The 15,043-nt window shown below is 46.5% G+C and overlaps 1 protein-coding gene across 1 annotated transcript in view; it reads left to right on the top strand.

The window, feature by feature from the left end:
- The first annotated feature begins 4,733 nt into the window (after nt 1-4,733).
- Nucleotides 4,734-15,043, top strand: part of LOC142185624 (interleukin-13 receptor subunit alpha-1-like) — a 29,951-nt gene continuing 19,641 nt past the window's right edge. The window contains exon 1 of the mRNA XM_075261049.1: nt 4,734-4,812. Coding sequence (XP_075117150.1) covers nt 4,734-4,812 — 79 coding nt within the window. The remainder of the gene's footprint in view (nt 4,813-15,043) is intronic.

Here is a 15,043-nt window from a genome sequence, read left to right as displayed (position 1 = left end):
CTTGGTGTTCAGCCGCTTACGCGCATACCTATGGCGCAGAGGTAGTCGATCGAATACTACTCGCTCACCTCTAATAAGATAAGATGAGATATTCCTTTAATAGTCCCACAATGGGGAAATTTCAGTGATACAGTTTCATAGATGGTACAGTAGTATATAACGAGAGAAACACATAGAAGCTCATGGCAGATAGAGAAATCCTAGGAATCATAGCAACTAAAAAAGAAAGAAACACAGACATACTGCAGGATCATTTAGTTCTCTGTGCAGATTGATGTTAATAATAATAATTATAATAATAATAATACAGCCGACCTGGTAATAGTTACCTGTTGTGGTGTGACTAAGGGTTAACTACTAGAAATGAGCGAACAGTGAAATATTCGAGATTCGATATTCGTTTCGAGCAGAGCCTCAATATTCGACTACTCGATTGAATATCGAATCCCATTATAGTCTATGGGGAAAGAATGCTCGTTTCAGGGGAAACCATTATTCGACTAAAGGAGAGTCACCAAGTCCACGAGTAGCAGGAGGAGAGTGTTTAGGAGGAGCGCTGTGCAGTTAAAGCACACGGACCCCATTATAGTCTATGGGGTCCGTGCGCTTTAACTACACAGTGCTTGCAGTTGCGCTGATAAAAAGTAAGCTCCTTCGTAACAGCAAGCTGCCAGCTCTCCCGACTAGCAAAGATGAGCCTGCGGCAAATAAACGCTGGTTCTGCAGCAGACTCGTCCTTGCTAGTCGGGAGAGCTGGCAGCTTGCTGTTATGAGGGAGCTTACTTTTTTGTCATAGGAATGAATTAACCAGCGTTGATTGGCCAGTGTACAGCATTCAGCCAATCAACGCTGGTTCTGCCGGAGGCTTATCTGTGAGGAGGTGGGGTCTAAAATCGGACCACAATGGAGACTTCTAGCTAGTAGTATTCAAACGAGTACGAGTATTTTGAATACCGTAATATTCTATCCAATACCTACTCGATCGAATACTACTCGCTCATCTCTAGTAACTACGTTACCTTATGTATAAAGCTGTGTATGTGTGTATACATGTGTGTGTGTGTATGTGTATATATAGCTACTTCTGTTTGGTTGTGGTTTGCTGTTATCTTGTTATATCAGTAAACCTAAACCATTTTGTCCTGCGGGTTCAGAATATGATCTGCATTCCCTGGTTACATAGTACGGTGACATATGACTGATTTGTGTGCAGCTGCTTTATTACTGTCTGTCATGGGTGAGGTTGCTTGAAAGTGTAAGAATGTCAAAGCTTTTTTTTTTTTTTTTTTTATACAAGACCAAAAATTGCCTCAAAATAGCTGAGAGACTGGGATCACGTCTGCACTTGGCTCTCCGCATTAAATCAGTTCTTGAAACAGTCGGGCCAGTTCACACGGAGTAAAATGGCGTGTATTTTGGAGTGTAATTTTACACGTGTAAAATAAGACTCCCATAGACTCCCATTGACTGAATTCAACTCCCGTTGAAAATACACGTCAAAATACACGTATAAAATGTCATTTAAAGTCAATGGGAGTCTTATTTTACACGTGTAAAATTACACTCCAAAATACACGCCATTTTACTCCGTGTGAACTTATCTATCTCTCTCTCTCTCTCTCCTATCTATCTCCTATCTCCCATTCGTTTGGGCCTACTCCGGAGTGGGAAGCCGCGACAGTCGTGGCAGGCATATTTCGGTCCTACTCTGACGCAGCTTCCCGCGTCGAAATCAGGACCAAAAACCGCGGTCTTCAGTTCTGTGTGAACTAGTCCTAAGGGTCTATTCACACAGAGGAAAATGGTGAAGAATTTGGTGTGGAATTTCAGTGCTGAAAAAAAAGCCTTGACTTCAATAGGTTCCTTTATCTGCTAGCCGAAAAAATCAATGGGAGGCTTTTTTTTCAGCGCTCTTAGGGTCCATTCACACTGAGTTTTTTTGGCACTGATTTTGATGCTGAATCTGCCTCAGAATCCATGTCGGGGAATTCACATGGAGTAAAGTGCCGCTGATTCTGCCATGATAACTTGCGGCAGAATCAGCGCTGATAAAGACTTCCATTGACTTCATTGGTGTCTGTTTTCCGTGTGTAACACATTGAAATCAGTGGGAGGCGCTTTAACTGTTTTTTTTTTTTTTTTTTTTATCAGCGCTGATTCTGCCGCGAGTTATTGTATTAGAATCAGCGGCACTTTACTCCGTGTGAAAGGACCCTTGGTCACCACCAGTCAGCCATCATTGAATTCATGCCAGTCAGGGCCGCCAATAGGCCAGTATTACCGCTACTGGTGTCAGGGGCCCGGCCAAATTGAAAAATGGGGGGGGGGGGGCGGTTTTTGCCAGCCCCCTGGCGCCCGCAGCAGCAATTGTGCCCTGGGCCGGCGTCACTATAGTATAGTCGGGCAAGTGCCGGGGCCCACAGAGCCTCTTGGGGCCCCCCGGCACTTGCCTGTCCCAATTTCAGCTCATCGGCGTCCGTCGGACGCCGTTGAGCTGAATACACAGGCGATTAAAGCAGGAGCTCAGCTCAGCTCCTGCTTTAATGCTGCGCCCGGCTTCGGCGTGTGTCACATCGCGCGTGACGTCACGACGTCACATCGCGCTTACACCAGTCAGTGGAGTGAGAGGAGCGTCAGAGAGAGGAGCGGCGAGGGAGTGATGAAGGAAGGGTGAGTGTAAATAAGTGTTTGTTTTGTGTTTAACATAATGAAGGGGGCCCATGAAACTGGGGGGCAAATGAAGGGGAGGGGAGGGGAGGGGGGGAACGGCATGACACTGGAAGATGAAGGGGGTGGGGGGAGAATGGCATGACACTGGGGCAGATGGGGGGGGGGGGGAATGGCATGACACTGGGGCAGATGAAGGGGGGGGAGAATGGCATGACACTGGGGCAGATGAAGGGGGGGGAGAATGGCATGACACTGGGGCAGATGAAGGGGGGGGAGAATGGCATGACACTGGGGCAGATGAAGGGGGGGGGAATGGCATGACACTGGGGCAGATGAAGGGGGAGGAATGGCATGACACTGGGGCAGATGAAGGGGGGAATGACATGACACCGGGGCAGAGATGGGGGAACATGAAACTGTGGGCAGATGAAGGGGGAGAGCGGCATGAAACTGGGGACAGAGATGGAGGGGGGACATGAAACTGGGGGCAGATGAAGGGTGTATATGAAACTGGGGAGAGATGGAGGGGGGGTCATATAATTTACAGGTGACTGTAGGAGGCTTATACTGTGTGGGAGCACATGAAAATGAATGAGAATGGGTGGAGTCAACAGAAAAGTGGGCGGAGCTAAACTTGTTGCGGCGCGCAGGGGGGGGGCAAAATTCCTGGTGGTGGCCCTGATGCCAGTCCATGAGTCTCTGTCACAGAGACCACCAAAAACGCTGAACGCTAGGCTCACACTTGTGTCCGGGGTGTCCACTTGGGGACCCCCTGAATGGAAACCTAACCTGCTTATAAAAGCGGTCACCCGCGCACCCCATAGACTATAATGGAGTCTGCCTGGTTTCCGCCTGGAAAGGGTGAAAAATGTGAAGAGAAAAGTGTTATTTTTGTTTGAAGTGGAATGGGGAACGGATTGGAACCGGGTGCACAAGAACGGATCCCATTGGTGTCCACCAAGTATTGTGGCGCCTGCTGTTATAGCGGTCCATATGTCTATTGTTCTGCTCCTCTATCAGACCAGGTGTGACCATAGCAATGTGTCTTCAATGAAGATATAAATCCAGCGTCACCGGGTAGAAGGTTTTCCATAAAATGTAACTTTTTACTCAATTCTCATTAAAATGTTACAAAGTAACAAGAGGGAGGAAACACATGGAAGCACCTGCGGCCGCAGCACTGGGCGAGTCCATCTGGGATCAGATAGTGGATGTGGTGAGGGGGGGTTGTACTATAGTAATGTGCCCCTGTCCTGCCACCACCTGCACTCAGAGGGGTGTACACTACACGGCGCTATCATTGTCTCCAGTGCGGCCGCTTTGGATTTCAGGATTTCTTTGCAGTTCTCGTCCCCTTTAAGCAGTTGTCAAAGCAATGCCGGGCTGTGAGGTGAAGCTGTGCCCGTCACCACAACCTGCCCCGGGACCTCAGCACAGACGTGACGTGAGGGGGTGAGAGCGGGGAGGTGACCGGGCTGTGCGGGGAGGTGTGCGGGGAGGTGACCGGGCTGTGCGGGGAGGTGTGCGGGGAGGTGTCCGGGCTGTGCGGGGAGGTGTCCGGGCTGTGCGGGGAGGTGTCCGGGCTGTGCGGGGAGGTGTGCGGGGAGGTGACCGGGCTGTGCGGGGAGGTGTGCGGGGAGGTGACCGGGCTGTGCGGGGAGGTGTGCGGGGAGGTGTCCGGGCTGTGCGGGGAGGTGTCCGGGCTGTGCGGGGAGGTGTCCGGGCTGTGCGGGGAGGTGACCGGGCTGTGCGGGGAGGTGTCCGGGCTGTGCGGGGAGGTGACCGGGCTGTGCGGGGAGGTGACCGGGCTGTGCGGGGAGGTGTCCGGGCTGTGCGGGGAGGTGACCGGGCTGTGCGGGGAGGTGTGCGGGGAGGTGACCGGGCTGTGCGGGGAGGTGACCGGGCTGTGCGGGGAGGTGTCCGGGCTGTGCGGGGAGGTGACCGGGCTGTGCGGGGAGGTGTCCGGGCAGTGACTGGAGGCGGCTCGGCTTCTGGGAATAGGAGAACTCTGCCCAGTACACACGGAGGACATTGCCGGACCGGAGCCGCCACTCTCTGCAGTAATGGACGGCCAGAACCGCGGGCTGCTGCTCCTGCTCGTTTGCCTGTGTGCAGACTGGACATGCGGTTCTGTACATACCGGTGAGTATCCTGAGCAGGGACTGTATGGAGGCTGAGCAATGGAACTACTGGGGTGGGTGTATACACTTCTATATGTATACATAGCTACACAGGTAATACTGTACATACACCTATATATACACCCCAGTAATACTGTACATACACCTATATATATACCCCAGTAATACTGTACATACACCTATACACACACATATAGTTATAGGTGCACTTTGTGTAGGTATATATGCACTCTGTATACATACATGTTATGCTGATATATACAGCTATAGCTATATGTGCACTTTATGCAGCTGTATACACTTTCTATAGGTATAAATGCACTTCATGCAGATACATGCACTTTGTCAGTATATATACACTCATAGGTATACTGTATGTGCACTGTATATAGATAGATGCAAACCTTGTATACTTGTAGTATTCTCACACTTCATAGAACCACATGTATAGATATATCTGCCCTATATATATATATATATATATATATATATATATATGTAAACTTTATATAGAAAGACAGAATATTGGTAGATGTAAAGTTCTATAGGTATTACATCTGTATGTATGTGTACACCTATAGTAATACATGCACTAATCTAATATGAAGGTATGTATTCACATATAGAGGTATACACTCACAGATATATATGGGTATATGTATACAAACTGGTTTTGCTTTTTTCTGTAAAACCCATCCTGGACACTTTGGTAAATGATCAGATGATAAAGATGTCTGTATGTTTCTGTCCGCCATACACGTATACACAGGTATAGGCACATGTTTGGACTTTGACATCAGCATTGTTGTTTCCGCTTTCTATCAGCTCCATTTTGCTCCTATATATACACCTACGTATATACAATCTTGTAGCACGGATGCTTGCCCTTTGTCTACCTGTGTATTCTTGGATTTCCTCCAGATTCTCCCAGTTTTTTCCCCACATGTCAAACCTTCACTAAAATGAGACTTCACTTTCTATGAATTGTTGTTGTTATATACAGGACAGAACGTCCTGCACCAGTATTACAGGTGCGGTGCACTCACTGCATCTGCTGCAGGTCCTTGTGTAGGTAGATTGTGTATATAGGACGTGTTGTATATGGAGAGGTCGTCTCCTATAGTAAATACTTGTCTAGTTACTCAGCTCTATAAATCATTTTCTCTCTTATACGAGGTATCTTTGCAGTCCAGTTCTTGTCACTGCCTGGCCAGGTTGTGCTTTGCCTTAGGCCAGGACCCCACATTGTAAACGCTCTGGTTTGGCCATAATGGAAAAAATATTTTTTGCAACCACTTGTGCTCCCAATGTCCAAAGAACAAAGACCCACTCTAGTGTTTTTTTTTTGTTTTTTTTTTTGTCTCTGCGCAGCACCATCCCCTGACCAGTCACTGTGTGTACAAATTGCAGCACGTCACGGCTTCCGGGTTAACTGACCTAACTGTGTCCTTTTTGGAATATTTTTGATTTATTTAATTCCTAGAAATTTCCAAATGTTTCCTCTTAAGCAATCCCTTTAGAGTTTACATAACATCTACTTCAAATGATGCAAAAATTTGTAAACGCTTTCCGTCTTGTACTACCGGTAGTTGTGAGTTATAAACTTTGTGTATTCCAGAAGCTGCAAACACAATTCTGTAAAAAAAAAAAAAAACATGTAAGGCCGGGGCCCCATGGGTCATAAACACCGCAATTTGCCCGCAGAGGAGACGCTGCTGGAAAAAATCGCGGTGTTGTACAGTGCAGGCAAAGTGGATGGGATTCATGCGAATCTCATCCCCACTTTGCGGAAAAGATCGCAGCACGGACACGCTGCGATTTGCAAAACCGTTGCGGCTTTGAAAATCGCAGCATGTCAATTATATCTACGGAAACGCCGCCGGCTTTCCCGTAGATATAATGGGAAGAGAAAGTCCGCAGAGGAAAACTCTGTGAACTTTTTCTTAAAATCGATGCGGGAAGAAACACAATGCGATTACACAGCGGTTCTTCCCGCAGCGCTTTAGTGCTGCGGATACGGCCCGTGGGGGTCTTAGCCTAATACAGTTTTTAAAGCCAAAGCTAAAGGTGGATGCTAAAAGTTGAGAACCTATAAAGGGCAGTTCAGGCTCTATTCACATCTGTGTTTGGGAAGTCCGCTTGGGTTCCCCCTGAATGGAAACCCATACGCATACAAAAGCGATTAGTCCCACATGAACGGGGAATCTTAAACCACAGATGCAAACAATGAGGCAAAATCAACAGCAGATTCTGTCCTGCAAAAGCGCCCTGATATTGGTCATTGCAGCATTTAGGCTAAGGTCCTACGTATCTAAGCTTTTACAAAAAAAAAACCCAGTGCATTTGCGGTATGGTGGGTTTTTAATTGCGATTTTGCTGAATTTTCATCTGTGGACTTTCTTCCCCTAGTATACCTATGCGGGAAATACAAGGGATTCCATAGACTGCCGATTTATTTCTGCAATGTGTGGATTAGATTACCCAGAATCCACTTTGCAGGTGCTGTAAAACGTTTTGTTTTTGCAACGTGTGGCTTCAGCCTTTCAATGCAGGGATTGTTTTTTGCAGGATGATTTGTGTGTTTCAGTGACAGTATTTTTGGGTACATATAATATATGGATTAGCTATTAATTTTTTTTATTGTGGGTGAGCATTTTAGCAAAAACAGCATTTCAACCATTGCTTTTGTGTTTTGCTGTTTATGGTTTGGTAAATTATGACTTAATGTAGCAATACCATATATATACTGTAATATATATGTTTCCTTTTTATGTTATTACACTGTTATAATTTTTTCTTTCTTTCAATAATACATTGCAACATGCAGTTTGGGAATTTCTTATCTCTTTTCTTAGACACTGCTTTCACTATGGACTACATCATCTAATGTGTTCACACCCTAGGACTGCTTTATTGGTGTCAGATCTGACCTGATACTCGAGGCTTTTTAGTAACAAACTGGACATGAGGATGGCAACACATATAAAAAGACTGTGGGTCAGAAATCCCCTCAATGGCCACCCGAAAATAGACTATTCAGTGTCCTTAAGAGGTTAAATGCTGCAATAGTCCCAATACAAGAGAACCATTGTCACAACCTTGTGGTCAGGAGATTTGATTGGTGGTGAGTCACATGTAACGCACGTTATAGGGAGTTGGGGATTCCTGGATTTGATAGGTAAAAGGTCAATGTAACGTAATGAGTTGTGCAGTGAGTCCGGCCGTGTGACTCACAGAGAAATACTCACAGTCCAGGTTTTTTAGCCTAATATTGGAATTCTTCCTTTTATTTCGTTAATGACTTTCTTGCATCTGTTATGACGTTTTCCACATGTCCCAGCTGCCGGACCACCAGCAACGTACAGAAGTGGAACTTGTTTCCAGGAAATAGAAAAGGTTTCAGATATTACCGTACGCCCCTCTCAATTCATTGGCTGTGATTGTATCTTCAGCACTGTAAGGAGGTTGTTACCTTGTCAGGCCATGTCGTTCTATTGAGCCTCATCTGTGACCTCGAACAGCCAACGTATGGATATAAGTGTATTTATGGCACTGTCATTTAGGTATAGCGTAAGCTAGAGAGCAGACAGGTGTTCGAAAATAATAAAAGTTATGTGCTGCAAGCTTACGCCAAAGCTGGGGAAACAAGGAGGGGGTGTGAGTGAGAGAGGGAGGTGGTAGGAGGAGTCAGCTCTGAGCGAATAGCAATGCATCATGGTAGTTGTAGGAAAACAGAACAGGAAGATACCCATGTAAACAAATGCAGAAGATGCCAGGAGCTCCCAGAGAATCACGCAATACACTGCTAAAGATTTAGGGGGAGAAAAAAACACTGTTACTCTCCTATCTCCCGGCTCCTCCGCTGTTGACCTCCACTGGAGTCGATCTTCAATGACGTCAGACGTCACATGACTGGGGACGCAGGCCGGGGTCATGAGACGTCAGACAACTAGGCCGAAGCCTGCCCGGATCATGGAGAGGTAAGTAACAGTGTTTTTTATGTTTCTTACCTCTCCCGGGCCGCCGATCATTATACTTGGGGGTCTGAAAAGACCCCCGAGTATAATGATAGCAGCGGTAGCGGCTGTCACTGGGCCCCTAATGACCCGGGCCCTGTGGCAGCTGCCTCTGTAGTTACGCCACTGCCCTTATCCATTATCAGACTAAACATCCATCGCCCGGGAGGTATAAAATGATGAACATTATTCAAGCTTAAAATCTTAAAATCACGCATTTTGAGCATCCACAGCACCCACAATCATGGTAATAGAAGGAGGATAAGCGCCATTGGTGACACTGCTCCTTTAAATTCTGTTTCCTTTATGAATTTTTTTTATGGAGGAAACAAAGTCCATATTGTAAAAGTGTTGACATAGAAGTGAAGTTGACCTCCGCAGTGTATATCTCTTCTGTAGCAGCACTAGGATACAATTCTTAAGCACAGGCTTGGACTTAGATATTTCAGAAATTCCAGGAAGTAATCTGGAGCGCTCGGCTCACGTCTCTGAGACAGTCGGGACGCCCTTGGTCAAGCATTGCAAGGGTTAATATAACCAATAAGGCAAATGACGGATGTCGGGGTTGTATCACCCAGACACACCAGGCAGGTACCCTATCGCTAGAATAGAAGCCTCTGCTACAGGGACACTTGTGGACACTTCGTTTTGCAGCTTTGCACAAGGTTATCTTTCATTAAATGCAAATTTAGAGTTGAATTAAAAAAAAATCTATACATTACATGACCTATATCTGTAACGGTGGCTCAGTGGTTAGCACTGCAGCCTTGCAGCGCTGGAGGCCTGGGTTCGAATCCCGCTAGGAACATCATCTGCAAGGAGTTTGTATGTTCTCTCCGTGTTTGTGTGGATTTCCTCCCACTCTACAAAGACATACTGATCCCTATATGGGGCTCACAATCTACATAAAAAGAAAAATGTGATGGTGTGAACCAATCTGATGTGACCATTATTCTGTGTCACCGCTACATCTGTCGCCTTCCTCACAGCAGTATTTATAGCCTCAGTATTTTCTATTTGATGTCCACCTCATTGGGTCATGGTCAGGACGGTTTCCTGACGAGGTCAACATTTGACTGCCCTTCTCTGTGACCCATTTTTTGGAGCTGAATCCTGTTTTAGTAGAAATGATACCTTATGGGGAAGGCGATCCCAGATGGGGGTAGCAGTAGTATTTCAGTATTTGTTTGACACTTTTCTCTTTTATGGGACTTTACAAACCCTTTGGCCCATTTTCCTTCAGCGCCACGCTTGTCTACACTTGTATCTTTTCTAGCAAGTTGTAATAATGTTGCAGCTTCAAAGAATAAATGAGAAGTGACAGAATGTAACAATAAAAACTTCTTACCGGATGATTCCCCCTCGTCTGTAATCTTACTATTGTCACTGCTTTGTTATTTGCACATAAATACTAATGTTCTTCATTTTGTCCAGATTGTAACTTGTAAGTAGTATAGTGTATGTTCCTGAGTTTAATGGTGTCCTGTACATGAAGGCAGCCGACACCTGCACTGACATGTTGAAACTTTTGCCTCCATGTAGTCAGGATTTAGCTCTTCTATGTTACGTCTCACATTTTCACTCCTCGTGATCAAGTAAGGATCTCTTATTATCCTAATTCCAAGTAACTTGTGTCCACTTCGGCCCATGCAGTCAGGGGCAGGTTTGGTCTTAGCGTAATTGCATGGAGCGTTAGAGATGACGGAGCAGCCAATATTTTACCCATCTTCGCTCCTGTTCAGACGAGCCACAAGGGTCATGCTTGACCCCAAGTGGGCCCGAAGAACGGAAACCCGAATGCAGGTGTAAACTTAGCGGAAGAACGCCTGTTCCTGTAACAGAGTTACTTTTCGTTCACATCTGTGTTTGGTATTCTGGGGAGTCCCCAAACGGAATACCGAACGCAGCTGCAAGCGGTGTGCGGTGAAAGCACATGGATCCCCATAGACTATAAAGGGGTCCGTGTGCTTGCTGCGTGCTACCCACATGTTCCCTACGGAGATCTGGCAGCAAACACACAGACCCCATTATAGTCTATGGGGTCCATGTGCTTTCAATGTACACCGCTTGCAGTTGCGTTCGGTATTCCGTTTGGGGGGGGTCTTCATGCGGACTCCCCTGGACGAAATACAAACGCAGATGTGAACAAGGCCTTCCTCTCCTATACTCCGGCTGTCTGCTGTGTTTTGGTGGTTCTGGTTGACGTTGCGTTGTCTGAACTAAACTACTGGGAGAACCTCGCAAAGTGCATGCCCAGGGTGTGACCTAAAGAATCACCATGAATCCTAACAAAGTATAAAGTCTAACAAATATCACTATAGACAGCATTTAATCTGTAATATTTTTTTGTCCGTGTAGCTTGGAATTATTATTATGTTCTGCTCCAGTTTCTTTGGCCACTCTGAGACATATCATTTTTTTTTTAACTTTTCTGCTGACGTAGCCAGGTGACAGCTTGTTGTTGTGGAATGACATTTTGTTTCCATTTTAGGGTACATTAGATACATTATCAGTTGGGGAATGGGGCAGGAAAGGAGACATTTTCGTGAAAGGGCTTCTATCATTGGGATTTTACATTTTTAACCTGCCTGTATCTTCCTGTAACCTTTAGAAGGGCTATTGTAGAAATAACTTTTGTTTTGTGATCGATGCAGCCAATTTCAAGAAAAATTTCTTATCTTCTTTCGCAAATCAGTCTTTTTGGAGCACAGTGGGCGTTCCCCCTGTGCTCCGAGCACCCCCGCGTCATCTGCATCGCCGCCTCTCTCTTGCTCGCTGTTCACTCCTTCTTCTTTCTTCCTTGGCCCGTTGGCACAAATGAAATCTCACGCATGCGCTTTATGCTTCGTATGTATGCTATAGGCCACTTCAGCTTCGGGCCTGAGCGTACAGCGCAAGCGCGACATTTCATTCGGTTTAGTTAGAAATGTAAAATTCCAATGATTCCCTTTAAAAAAAAAAAAATTAATTTGTTTTTATTTTTTTTTTTATTACACTTCGTTTGGATGGATGACAATGGATTACACTTGGCAACTCTTTGTGGGACTCGTGTCAGGATCATCTTGTGATGTTTCCCTACCGAGTATCAAAGACTTTGTCACTTGTTTCTACAGAATGGGCAACATTTGGTTTTGTTTGACACTTTTCTCTTTTATGGGCCTTTACAAACCCTTTGGCCCATTTTCCTTCAGCGCCACGCTTGTGATAGTAGAAGTGACAGAATGCAACAATACAAACGTCTTACCGAATAATTTCACCCTAGTCTGTAATCTTACTATTGTCACTGACTGCTTTGTTATTTGCACAGAAATACTCATCTTCTTAGTTTTGGTCAGATTTTAACTCGTAAGGAATTTTAACTACTGACCTAATGATAATAATACATGTTATTTCTATAGCGCCAACATATTCCGCAGCGCTGTACAATTTGTAGGGTTCAAAAACCGTCAGAAAGATACATAACAAAGAAAGTCATTTCACACAATGGGACTGAGGGCCCTGCTCGCAAGAGCTTACAATCTATGAGGTAGAGGGGGTTACACAAGAGGTGGCAGGGGCGGCATTGCTTATACAGGGGTCAGACACTTCTGTAATAGAGGTGACTGTCATTACACAAACATAAAACTTTATGAGCCGTCACCAGTCGTGTCCTTTAACATGTGGATGGAGCTTGGACCTATAAAGTTATCCTGAGATGGCCTCATATCATGTGGGGTAATGTGGGGGCGGGGACAGAGGAGGGTTACATTTTGGGGATTCTAATTATCGTACGGAAGGGTTTACATTAGGACATGTGATAGGCTTGTCTGATAAGATGTGTCTTTAGTTTGCGTTTGAAACTATAGAAATTGGGAGTTAATCTGATTGTCCGGGGTAGAGCATTCCAGAGAAGTGGTGCAGCTCGGGAGAAGTCTTGTATACGAGCGGGGGGGGGTTCTGATAATAGAGGATGGAAGTGTTAGGTCATTGAGTGAGCGGAGAGCACGGGTTGGGCGGTAGACAGAGATGAGGGAAGAAATGTAGGGAGGTGCGGCATTATGGAGAGCCTTGTGGGGGAGGGAGAGAACTTTATATTTTATTCTATAATGAATAGGCAGCCAATGTAGTGACCGGCACAGACCAGAGGCCTCGCTGTAGTGACCGGTACAGACCGGAGGCCTCGCTGTAGTGACCGGCACAGACCGGAGGCCTCGCTGTAGTGACCGGTACAGACCGGAGGCCTCGCTGTAGTGACTGGCACAGACCGGAGGCCTCGCTGTAGTGACCGGCACAGACCGGAGGCCTCGCCGTAGTGACCGGCACAGACCGGAGGCCTCGCCGTAGTGACCGGCACAGACCAGAGGCCTCGCTGTAGTGACTGGCACAGACCAGAGGCCTCGCTGTAGTGACCGGCACAGACCGGAGGCCTCACTGTAGTGACCGGCACAGACCGGAGGCCTCGCTGTAGTGACCGGCACAGACCAGAGGCCTCGCTGTAGGGACCGGCACAGACCGGAGGCCTCGCTGTAGTGACCGGCACAGACCGGAGGCCTCGCTGTAGTGACCGGCACAGACCGGAGGCCTCTCTGTAGTGACCGGCACAGACCGGAGGCCTCTCTGTAGTGACCGGCACAGACCGGAGGCCTCGCTGTAGTGACCGGCGCAGACCGGAGGCCTCGCTGTAGTGACCGGCACAGACCGGAGGCCTCGCTGTAGTGACCAGCACAGACCGGAGGCCTCGCTGTAGTGACCGGCACAGACCAGAGGCATCGCTGTAGCGTCTAGCCTGGTAGATGAGCCGCTGCATTCAGAATAGATTGTAGAGGGGAGAGTTTAGTGAGGGGAAGACGGATTAGTAAGGAGTTACAGTAGTCAAGGCGAGAATGAATCAGAGAGACAATAAGTGTCTTTAGTGTATCTCTGGTAAGGCGAGCGCGTATTCTGGAGATGTTTTGAGTAGTTTGATAGTTGTCGTTCACATACAGATATTTTGTTCACCCTGCGACTTGTTTTTATTAATGTGAGAACAGACTGAAACTTGTTGGTTGGGAATGTTACCTCTGCAAACCCCAACTTAGAGCCATATTGCACCTGCACGGAGCCGCTCGGGTCATGGTGTGCATTATCGCCTCTCTTCGGAGTCTTGCCGTGTTTGGGCAGCCACAGCCGGGTACTTGCATTACTTTGCTTATGGACAGGAAGGAACACGCTTAATAGTATTTATTTTCGTCTTGCCGAGCTGTTACACCTCCACGTACACTTGATCGCGGTGCTGGATTTCCACTGAATCGTCCTTTTTACGATTTTCCAACGGGGACCTGTCAGACCGGTCCAGAAATGGATATCTACATACTATACTCAGGGACAACATGGAGCGTGATATGAGTGTACGGCGTATAAAGTTTCCAGAGGAAGTGAAATCGTTACACGGTCTACGGCGATAATCTAATAGTTGTAAAATAGCTCAGGACTGAGCCGTACCTTTCCCAGTTGATTGTAAGGGTGTTTACAGGATTAGGAAAAAGATGGGTGCTTTCTTCAAAAAACCCGTCCACAGGCTGTGCGGGGTATTACAGCTTCACTATAATAGAGCTGAGCTGCAATACCATGATCAACCTATAAACCGGTGTGGCGCTTTTCCTATACAAAAAACAGCCTAATCTCTGCAGTTGACCCATTAGTACGCCCTCATGGGTCATGTACCTAGGGGTTGTCTACTCCAAGATGGCGACGGGAACAACCTCCCTGCCGAGGTCCTTCAAAAACTGTCTATAAGTGTATGTAGAGGAATGGATGGAAGGCAAAAGGCAAAGGTCACTCCAAACATTGATGGGGTTTCACTTTCTATTTTTTGTTCATTCACTTCATTTTGATAACGGTCAGCAATAAACTATTAACCCTTCTATTCCTGGAAGCTTTCTTACTTTGCAGCCTCTCCCTCCACCTGCCTAAAACTTTAGCACTGCACTATATCTTATGCAATCCATATGCTGTAGCCACGTTTCTGATACTCTTTGTGACGTTCACATCTCTGAGCTTCTATTTATTTCTACATTTCTCTTCATATCCGGCCCATAAACAAATAAAGGAAGTTTTTTATTTTTTTTCCCCTGACCTAGAAGCTCAAAGTCCATCAGTCTCTGATTCATCTCGCTGACGTCTTCTCGGTGACGTCTTCCTTCTACGTGATAAAACACACAGTTGTAGATGAGGGAGATGAGCCGTGTCCGGTTCTGG

The sequence above is a fragment of the Leptodactylus fuscus genome, chromosome 11 (assembly GCF_031893055.1).
Source record: "Leptodactylus fuscus isolate aLepFus1 chromosome 11, aLepFus1.hap2, whole genome shotgun sequence".
NCBI classification, from domain to species: Eukaryota; Metazoa; Chordata; class Amphibia; order Anura; family Leptodactylidae; genus Leptodactylus; species Leptodactylus fuscus.
This window is presented reverse-complemented; position numbering and strand designations above follow the sequence as displayed.